At 42.4% G+C, this 11,225-nt stretch overlaps 1 protein-coding gene across 2 annotated transcripts in view; it reads right to left on the bottom strand.

The window, feature by feature from the left end:
- Positions 1 to 239: 239 nt before the first annotated feature.
- The window catches only part of LY75 (lymphocyte antigen 75), a 74,289-nt gene continuing 63,303 nt past the window's right edge, over positions 240 to 11,225 (bottom strand). For both annotated transcript variants that reach the window (XM_088676819.1, XM_035132364.3), the window contains 5 exons: positions 5,560 to 5,667; positions 4,095 to 4,217; positions 3,095 to 3,268; positions 2,399 to 2,425; positions 240 to 1,428 (listed from right to left, as the gene is read on the bottom strand). In XM_088676819.1, the coding sequence (XP_088532945.1) occupies positions 1,235 to 1,428; positions 2,399 to 2,425; positions 3,095 to 3,268; positions 4,095 to 4,217; positions 5,560 to 5,667 (626 nt within the window). In that variant the 3' untranslated portion in view covers positions 240 to 1,234. The remainder of the gene's footprint in view (positions 1,429 to 2,398; positions 2,426 to 3,094; positions 3,269 to 4,094; positions 4,218 to 5,559; positions 5,668 to 11,225) is intronic.

Here is an 11,225-nt window from a genome sequence, read left to right as displayed (position 1 = left end):
CCTGATAGCACAGTTTTCCTAATTAATGTCAGGTTTTGTTTAACACTTTAAGAAAAACAATCACCACCACCCCAGTAACACTTTTTTGGAATAAGAAAATACATGTTTATTTCATACTGGAGTAATTTAAAAGCAAGTTTTTGTTTGGGTTTCTTTGCTAGTATTTTGAAAGATTCCTTTGGGACCAATGGCAAATGGTGTAAGAGGGCTCTGCCTCCATCTGTCATTCTCAAAAATAATTCATATAACAAGATAGTTTTATTTATATCAGAATTATACACATAAAAATATAGAGACATATGTACATATGCATGATTTTTCCCACCACTGTTAATATAGGAGGAGTTGGCATTTGGGTATGGAGTTTTATCAGATAGCTAGAGTATGCAACATTTCAGCTTGGAAGACCATTTAAAAAAAAACAAAAAAAACAATTGGTATGGCCTCCTGATTAAAGGTATGAAGGATGGAGTTACTACATGCTCCAAGAAACATTTGTGGAGGCTTTGTGAAATAACATCTTAGATTTGACAACAGGACCACCCTTAGTGTTATGGTGAAACTTAAAATAACGAAACCTACCTTTTTTGCAGATGGTTCCAATCTACAACTGGAATTCTGATTTCAGAAAGCGTATAATTGTGGTTTGTCATTTGTTTCTCGATGCGATTTGTTAATGTAAATAAGGGCTTCAGGTGTGGGCGTTTAAAAGTTCTTCAGGCACAACATAATCTTCAAAGTTTAGCACAATAGCTTAAAGTGAGAGCTACATCTCTGGATGTAGGAGACCTCTTACTTCTGGATGAATGGCAGGTTTCTATGTACAGCTGCCCTTTTCTCCATTATATTACCTAGCCAAAGCTAAACACTGTGACGGCTGACAGTTGCAGATACTGTACTAAGCAATTGTGGAAGTGCTTAACTTTGACTGGACTGTATCTGCTGCTGTTTCTCCTCTAGCCAGCCTTAACCTCTCCCAAAACCAAACTGGTAGTTCAATTTGTGCCAATGCCTTTTTGCATAGTGAAAAACACAATAGAATGAAAGTGCAGTTTGTGAAAATGGTACAACAGTTGCATGGATGGAAATTTACTTCCTGTGCGTAAGAGCAATTTAATTTACCATTGAAGGTTGTTCATCTTCATGTGGAATAATGTCAGACTGTCTTTTCCTTGAGGTATATTTCTTGGGGAGCCACTGTTCTTTCTGTAATTATGTTATAAATAAATACGGTTTAGGCAGTATATTCATTTTCTTCTTCTACAAGAACCACTTCATCACTGCTTGGCACTTGAGTGGTGGAACTGTATGCTGTACATCCTGTTCCAGAAGAAACCCTCCTTTGATAAAGGTACCAGAGAAATGCTGCAGAAACTGCCACAATTACTGTTGAAGTTATGACTAAGGTAGTTGTCCAAGCGGTTTCATCTGAAACAATACAGGGATTCCGTCAATGGGATGTAGTCAAATTATGTACATTCTTTCTACACTACAGCTAATGTTTATCTTCTATCATACTTGGCACACTAATAGTAGTGATTGCCTCTTTGCTTGGATCTAATTACCAGTTTGCAACTATTTAGAAAATAGTTCCTTTTCTACAAGCTACCATGGAAGACAAAGGTAGCTCGGTGGACAAAATTCTCACATTTTTCCTTATACACAACATCCGATAGTATATGAATGTTTAATTTATCATAGCATACCCATGAGACAAACTTAGTCACCTCTTTGCTTTCACGTTATCTATGGCACTTTATTCCCAAAGTTGCTGGTGTTCTACAGCAGGGGTTCCCAAACTTAGGCCCGGGGGCCAGATGCCGTCCCAATTGCCTTCTAAATCCGGCCCGCGGACGATCCAGGAATCAGCATGTTTTTACATGAGTAGAACGTGTTCTTTTATTTAAAATGCATCTCTGGGTTATTTGTGGGGCATAGGAATTCGTTCATATTTTTTTAATCAAAATATAGTCTGGCCCCCCACAAGGTCTGAGGCACAGTGGACCGGCCCCCTGCTGAAAAAAGTTTGCTGACCCCTGTTCTACAGAGTAGTATCCACTAGTGACAAGCATATCTATACACAATCTCCTTTCTAAAAAAGCTTATGTGACACCAAATCAGGGTAAAACTACTGGGTAACAATGCAGAACTCGGGGGGTCATTTGCTACTTGCTTGTAACCAAATTAAATGGGCCTGAAATACTGATATAATAACGAATAACAACCATGACATTAACCACTTGAATATGTACACAGATCACAGGGTAAGTGTGAATGCTGCAGTTTCCTTATTCAATTATAAAGCGCAATAGCTCTGAATAACCAAGATAAAATGCTCTCTTTTCAAAGCTCAACTACTGAAAATGGGGGGGGGGGGAGGAACCAAAAGATAACTCACCTGGTAAATACTTCTTTTCATAAGGAACTGCAAGCATACATGCAAAAGAAAATGAAAGACATTAAAATGTGTTTCTTAAAAGCAGCAATTTGCTTTCACCGTAGTAACTGACAGTCCCAACATCGTGAATCTCTGAACACAGCCCCGTCCCAGTAACCTTTCCTATTCACTTGCATTGAAGAATTTTGTTGTGCACTGTATGCATACGAGAAGCTCATTTTTGTATAAGGCCCTGAAACATCAGATCTTCGTGTTCATGTGGAAGTGACAGAAAATGAGCAGAATCCTATATTGTGCAGAAATGACTGGTCCAGTTAATTAAGACTTCTATGTTAAGAAATGTCCTTCAGTTCCAATGTGATAAAGCTGGAAGCAGGAACCAAACCAACGCCATTGCCTTTCCAAGAATCTTTCACAACTAGTCAGAAGCAATGCTGGTACTGGTATGCTTTTTATAGGGGTATTCACAAAAACATTTCCCCAAAAGTTAATCCTCCTTGAGCAATCTTGCAAAATTTTGTGTAGCTGATCTCTCAAAATTAAAGGGAAGTTGTTTTGAAGATGCTCTTAAAGTAAAATTCTTGCCTGTAGCAGTACTAATTGCTCCCAAGACAATTCCCTGCAAAACTTTGAACTCTGAAATCTAGCACTAAGAAGAAATGTTACAGTATAACAAATAGTGTGGGCAGTACATACTGGAGGTTTCACAAAGGACTTCAGTCAGTGGGAGGTGCTCACAGGCTGCTTTTTTCCATCGGCCTGATGATGTCTGCATAACAGCACATGTGTTTATTAGCTCCTCATTACTTTCCTCCTCTATCCAGTTTGTAAAATTCACTTCGGATTGATCGTACCATTTGAAAACGTTCTCTGCAACAAAATAAAATGGCAAAACCATGGATACTAATGCAGTAGTTATTCACAAGGGATATTAAAATATGCTTTAAATCCCAGCATTCAAGTGTTAAAGTCCTATAACATTAAGGCTGGTTTGTGTGTGTAGGAAGAAGTCTCTGCCTTATGTGCACCTCCTGTGTGGGTGGGAGTTTAATTTCACTTTCCAAAAACAAACTCCAGTCAGTTTCTAAAGTTACCTTCAAAACAGGAGTTTGTTTTATGTCATGATCTTAGTTTCATGGGTAACAAGCCAGGCCCTCTGGAAAGTTAAATGAAAATCTGCTACAGTTCTTGTCCTGCAGGAGGAGGGGGAAGAACAAGCCTCACATCGACTTCGTTCTGCTTAAGGTAATACGTGGTTTACTCTTAACATCTGAACGTGGTCTAATAGTAACATCATCTTGCAATAAAACAAACACAAGGACAAACCCTCCACCACCACAAAGTGTCCTCTGCCACCTCAAAGGGAAGCTCTACATTGAGATCACTGGAACTTACTTAGGATTGTTCTTTAACTGCTTGATCAGGGTCAGCAAGCTAAGGCCCATTGGCCAGAAGTGGCCTGCGGAGGTCGTTTGACCGCCCCATGAGCTGCCCCCGAACTGAGCTGCCCACACACTGCGCTAAACCGGTGTGGTGCGGGGACTCGCTTCTGCAGCGCTGGAAATCGCGTCTGCGCAGATGCCGGAAATCATGGGAGCGCGCTCGCGCTCACACGTACACCAATCCGGCCCAGGCAAGATAAACCTTGCTGACCCCAAGGTCAGACTATCTCTTTTGGGGGTTTCTGTTCACTTACCATCTGTATCAAAAAACATGCCCAATGATATGTATTCCGGACCATGCCAATGGGTGCAGAATGTACTCCGAATAAAGCTATTTTCCTCTTTGTTATTTATGCTTATAATATCAGCTCCAGATGCTGCATTTGAAGGGGTGGGTGGGAAACAAACACCAACAATCAAATCCCAGTGCTTTGTCAGATCTTAGTCTAAAATAGACTGAACAGAAATAGTCCTCGTGTGTGACCTTTTCTTATGCTCAAGTACTATTAGATTTTGCGTTTGCCCCCCACCCAGTTCATGAAAGGCAAACAGGCCCAACCACCCAGCCCAACAACCCTAGTTAATTGTGTCTGTGGCCCCAAATATGCCAGAGTGTCTGCTGTAAACGATAAATTGCAAGAACTCAGGCCAAAAGAAGATGGATTTCAACTAAATCTTCACAAGGTTTTATTGATGTGATGCGGAGTTTAAATGGGAATCAATCCCAATGTTGAAGGCAAATAAAGGTAAATTCCAGTAAAAATCAGGACAAGGCCCTGTTTCGACTATTCTTCGTCAGCTGGAATATTGAGAAATTTGAAATGAATCTTAGAATAATCCCATAACAAAACCTTGTGAAGATTTATTTGAAATCCATCTTCTTTTGGCCTGAGTTCTTGCAATTTATCGTTTATTTCTGGACTTTCCCAAGAGTGTCTGCTGTGACATACAGGAGCATATGTGGCGCACAATCCCAAGTGGATTGTGCATTCCCAGATTCTTATTTTTTTAAAAAAAAGCTTTAAAAAGACCGGGCTAACAATGAAATAGCCAACTGCTCCCCTCCTTTCCCCCAGATATGGTCAAGAGTACAATTAAAAGTCTGTAGAAGTAAATTTGTGGGAGTCTGGACCTGGTAGATTACTAGAAGCTCCGGCCTGGGCAAATTGAATCAAAGCATCAAACAGGATGAAATACTGTAACACTGTACTGCAAGGAAAGCTGCTGCTCTGATCAGAATAATATCTATCATCTCCGATGGGCAACTAACCTATGGGCCTCTAGAGGTTGCTGCACTACAACCCCGAGCATCCCTGACTGCTGGTCATACTGCTGGGCAACAGGTTTCCCATCCCTGCCTTATTTTATTAATTTATTGAATTCATATACTGCCCTATACCTTCGGGTCTCAGGGCGGTTCACAGAATAAAATCAAAATATAAAACCACAAAATACATAATCAAAACTAAAACAGCCCAATAACCCTTAACACAGCTGTTGGGAGGATAAAATGTGTGAAATGCTTTGAACACTCCCAACAGCATCTGAAGGGCCTTAGGCTAGTCTCCCTTGATCTACAATTACCCTTGTCACAGCTATAATAAATCCAAAAAATAATTAATGTACCCAAAACAACACAGCCCTCGTTCAAGCATAGCCACAGCCTACGTATCTCATTAGTGACTCAAAAAGGGACTGGAGAGGGATTAGTTTTATTACCATTTCTCTTGCAGACTTCCCTGGTATCATCGAGAGTCTCAAACGTTCCTTGAAGTAAAGCATAGCAGCTCCTTCCAAAAGAAAGCCAAGCAGCAGAGGGACATGCAACTAGGGAAGACAATGGTCACAATTAGTTTCCTATATATCTGCGTCCTGCCTTTTTTTAAATGTTACGAGAGACATTGCACACACTTTTGTAAATCAAGAAAATCTTTAATAATATAAAAATAAAAAATTCACAAGGCAGCTGATAAAAATACCTAAAACTGTTAACAAAATGGTTTAGACAAACTCGGTAATCAAAAGAAGCAGCAAAAATAAAAGCTTCAGAGCACGAAAACTATCAATGGCAGTAAAAAGACTTAAGACACCAGAAGATCCCAGAGGCCCTCTCAAAAAAGACCACCGTTGCAAAACAGCTGATAGGGACAAGGGGAATTTCCCCAGAGTTTGGGTGCCAGTGTGGGAAAGGCTTGATCTCTAGTGACCACCCACCATCCAGATGATGAGAGCACATGGAACAGGAGTTCCAAGGAAGATCTTTAATGTGCACTATTATTCATAATTGGAGAAGGCTTGTTGGGGACAACTCGAGCAGTTTAGCAAACCACTGAGAGCAATAATGTAGGAAGGATGACACCTGGACTGTTGATGGCAGAAAACTAATCTTAGAGCCTTATCTTCCAGCCTACACTTTTCCACCCCCATTTCATCTGCTGTGCCATACAGTAGAACTGCTACTACACACTGCCATTTCTGCTATAACAGTTCTATTTCTGAAGCCACTCCCAACATCATGGTGTCCTGGGCGCTTCCCTAAACTTTTTTTTAAAAAAATAATACAAGTAGCGCTCCAGATGTTTGTAGAAAAATAACACCATGCAGCGGTTGTAACCCAGCATACGTGAGCCACAACTAAATCCAGTGGTAAATCAGTGGGATTTGTGATCAGACCTGTGCACTTTTTTATGATTGAGGTGCCAAACTAGATCACTTGTTAACTTTAAAAGTTAGCGAACAGCAACTGGGAGGGACCCTGAGTTGGATCTGGACATTTCCATCATTTTCCCCAGCACTTTTTTTCTAAGGAAAAAATCAACCCCTGCTGGCTATTTGCCTCTTTAGAGGAAACTTGCATGTACATAGAAAGTTCAATGGGGGAAATTGCAGCTCATGGAAGCAAAGAGAGTTTTTCATAGGCAAAATGGTACTTGGGGGTGGGGTGGGGGGTTTAACCTACCCTCTCTTAGCACCACAGTTCCTACCCAAATCCCCCCACTTCTGGTAGAAGCTTCTTTTTGTTAAGAAGCAAGATATCCAACTGTGGATATCTCCATCATCGTCTCTAGTTAGGCTCTAGTCTAGATTACTTGGAACAGACTTTTTAGAAATTCAAGGCTCTCTCCTCTAAACTGCCATCCTCCTCCTCGTACTAGAAGTATAAGGAAAGACAGGAAAAGCCAAGCAACATTTGATGAATTTCCTATATATCTCACGTTAAGGCTGTGAAAGCCTTTGCTTATGCAGCGACAACAGGGGCATCTTTGAACAAGGCAGAAGTATCAGCAGGGCTGGGAGAAACTTCAGGTTTGCCAAAGTACAAAAACATGTTTAGGTGAAAACACCGAAGTGGGTGGGAACCCTAAAAACAGCTCAATAAGGATTGAGGTTCCTTAGTACAGTGGCATCTTCCCCAATTGTTTTTTTTGGGGGGGGGGAGATTGAAAGTACATGCAGATTTAATCAACCCACTAAAACCCATGATAAAACAACCTTTTTTTAAAAAAAAAAGCAACAGCCCTAATTATTTCTTTTACTACCACACTGAGTGTTTGGGGAATGGGGTGGGATATTTTAAAGCCAGGTATGAAGAACCCATGGCTTTCCAGATGTTGTTGGCTCGGAGTCCCCTCAGTCCCAGCCAGCCTGGCCAATGGTCAGGGATAATGAAATAAAAATGATTTTTTTCTATATGTACTTTTATTTTTTTAAAAAGAGAGTATGCCAATCAACAGTAAAGGTTTTCTTCTTGCTTTAGTTATTATAACTACTTGCTTGGTGTGAAGTCAGATATGCCTGCTGGAAACAGAACTTGTAGTCTACATCACGGCACAATGAAAATTGGACGCGGGTGGCGCTGTGGGTTAAACCACAGAGCCTAGGGCTTGCCGATCAGAAGGTTGGCGGTTTGAATCCCCACGACGGGGTGAGCTCCCGTTGCTTGGTCCCAGCTCCTGCCAACCTAGCAGTTTGAAAACATGTCAAAGTGCAAGTAGATAAATAGGTACCGCTACAGTGGGAAGGTAAATGGCGTTTCCATGTGCTGCTCTGGTTTGCCAGAAGCGGCTTTGTAATGCTGGCCACATACCTGGAAGTTGTACGCCGGCTCCCTCGACCAATAATGTGAGATGAGCGCCGCAACCCCAGACTTGGTCACGACTGAACCTAATGGTCAGGGGTGCCTTTACCTCAGCGTTTCTCAACCGGTGTTCCGCGGCACAGTAGTGTGCCGTGAGACACTGGCTGGTGTGCCGCCACGTGCGGCGAGGAGAAGGGCGCTGACGGACTTCCGGCGAGGCAAGATGGCGCGCGGCACGGCAGCGCAAAGCTCCTGAGAGCGACCAGCGTGCCTGTGCCGCCAGCCTAGCCTCCGGACCGCTGGAACCGCCGCCGCCGGTACGCGGGCGCCAAGTGAGCCTAGCGGATCGACTGGGGAGCCGCAGGAGGCCCCCCCGCGACCCCACCGGAGCGACAACGAAAGCGCCCGGCCGGAGGATCGCCAGACCCCTGGGCTCCGCAGCAGCCGCGTGGGCGTCGGAATCGCCCGGCGGATCAAGCGGGGAGCCGCTAAAGCCCCCAGCGAGCCCGCCTGCGGCCGGGAAGAGCTCCGAAGCCTGGGACCTCCCTGCCTCGCTGCCGCAGCCGTCGCCGCCCCAGGAGAAGAGGAAAAGGAGGGAGGCCCCCCCCCCAGGTGAGGGAAAAAGGGAAAGATAGGGAGGAGAGGGCCCCTCGCCACCCCCCAACCCAGGTGAGAGCGCCTGGTGGGTCCCCCTCCAAACTAAACTAAATATAGGGCGGCACAGAGTTGGTGTGCCGCGGAATTTTTTTTATAGAACAAGTGTGCCGTGGCCCAAAAAAGGTTGAGAAACACTGCTTTACCTTTACAATGAAAATATCAGATTTTATCTGTCTGACATTAACCCAGAAGTAACTGCAAGGGTGGCTGAGTTTTTCTCTACAGCAGGGTTCCCAAACTAAGGCCCGGGGGCTGGATGCGGCCTAATTGCCTTCTAAATCCAGCCCACGGACGGTCTGGGAATCAGCATGTTTTTACATGAGTAGAATGTGTCCTTTTATTTAAAATGCATCTCTGGGTTATTTGTGGGGCATAGGAATTCGTTCATAATTTTTTTCAAAATATAGTCCGGCCCCCCACAAGGTCTGAGCGACAGTGGACCGGCCCCCAGCTGAAAAAGTTTGCTGACCCCTGCTCTAGAGTGGTGAATGGCACTATTTAGTGGGAAGAAACTCCAATGAAAATCCTTGTTATTACATATTTTACATGGCTGTATATTTGTATATACAGTACTTTAAATTTTTATTTATGATGGCCTATATTTGTAATGCCCACAAATGTTTGGCGTAGAAGAAGATTTACAGAAACTGTTGCCTTGCAATAAACATTCACGGGTTTGTATTGCAGAAGCACTTTCAGCTCTGTTTATGATGAAAAATTGCTTGTCCGTGTTCAAAACCACAAAGAACAGTTTAAAAGGAACTAAGTACATTTTGTGTTTGTGTGTTTTTCCTTCTCTTCCAAGGGCACAAATACAATTTGCTTTTGGAACATTTTGCAAGGGGAAAGAAGTATAAAAGGGTGGGGGGGGGGAATCCTAAAATCATTTCAGTTCTGCAAGAGAACAATTAGTGCCAATCAGTCTTGATCTGAACAACTTTTTCTATACAACAGACTAGCATCGAATAGACCCATAACTATATGCATTGTTCTCCTTATTTCTGTTTTATAGACGGCAAAGCAAGTAAGAATGCAACAGATCCAATGCAACATTTCTTACCATCGTTCCTACTGGCAGCCTGCACATCTCATATATATGGGTTACCACTGGCTTGCTGAAATCCAAATGGCATGTGTGCAAGAAGTCTTTCACAACTTTATGGTTATAAGTTGTTGCTGTGTCACCCTAGGCTGGCTTTTCCAGTGATTTCCATAGGTTGAGAAGAGTACAAACCCCATGGCTGAATCAAGTTTCCATTAATCTCCACTAAAAACCTCTGTCTATAACTTTTATATGTGGATGAAATACAACTAAGTCATAGTTACAGTAGACCCACAGAAATCAATAGACTTAAACCTGTTGATTATAATGGGCCTACCTGTATGGAGAAATTGGGTAACATGGCTAAAAAAAGGAGTTACTGTATATTCCTGCGTATAAGATTACTTTTTTAACCCAGGAAAATCTTCTCAAAAGTCAGGGTCGTATTTCTTATACGGCGAGTATATCGCAAACTCTATATTTGAACTGGAAAAGTTGGGGGGTCGCCTTATACACCCAGTCGTCTTATACGCCGGAATATACAGTAATACTGTAAGCACTACAGAGCACTCGCTCTCCATCAAAATAATTGAAGACAGAAGCAGCAGTTTAAAATCATTGTGTTTTGCCTACAATCAAGAAAACAGCCATCTAGCAGAAGTTATAACAGATATTCATTTAAAGTGTAGGCTAACACCAAAGCCCTGTTTTCAACTATAAAACATTGTTTATTTATAGTCACAGAAATACTCACTGACCAAAGAATCTACTTCACCCCTTAAAGGAAAAAGCAAAAAACAAATATGGGTACCATATGTCTAGGGCAACAAACAGATGGCATACTTTATACACTTTCATTTTGAAAAGAAAGAACTGGAAATACCACAATGATTTTAAAAATAACATGTCCAGTTACATATGGCAAAATTTTCAGAATAACGTGTCCAGTTACATATGGCAAGATCCAGCCAAACCGCCAACACTCCTTTGATTTCATGTAACCATGTTAAAACGTTTAAAATGCAGTATGTATTCTGGAAATAAAACTTTGTAGCTTTTGTCTTGGGCTTATTTTTTTCTTAAACGCTCCTTGCCACGACAAGAAATGCTTCTTTTATGTCAGCGTTCATCCTGCTTCTAAAGAATGCAAAGGCTGGCTTTCTGCAATGTGCTAAAATATACTGATAAACTCTCCTTTCCTTTGGATGCATACCGGTAGTAATGTGTGAAGTTAGGTGGGCTGAGACTGGGTTATTTGGTCCCTGTAAAAGACACTAGGACAGGGGTCAGCAAACTTTTTCAGCAGGGGGCCAGTCCACTGTCCCTCAGAGCTTGTGGCTGGCCGGACTATATTTTTTTGGGGGGAATGAATGAATTCCTATGCCCCACAAATAACCCATAAATGCATTTTAAATACAAGGACACATTCTACTCATGTATAAACACCAGGCAGGCCCCACAAATAAGCCAGAGATGCATTTTAAATAAAAGGACACATTCTACTTATGTAAAAACACGCTGATTCCTGGACCGTCTGTGGGCCAGATTTAGAAGGCGATTGGGCCACATCTGGCCCCCGGGCCTTAGTTTGGGGACCCCTGCACTAGG

Source organism: Zootoca vivipara, chromosome 1 (genome assembly GCF_965207765.1).
Source record: "Zootoca vivipara chromosome 1, rZooViv2.hap1.1, whole genome shotgun sequence".
In the NCBI taxonomy this organism is placed as follows: Eukaryota; Metazoa; Chordata; class Lepidosauria; order Squamata; family Lacertidae; genus Zootoca; species Zootoca vivipara.
This window is presented reverse-complemented; position numbering and strand designations above follow the sequence as displayed.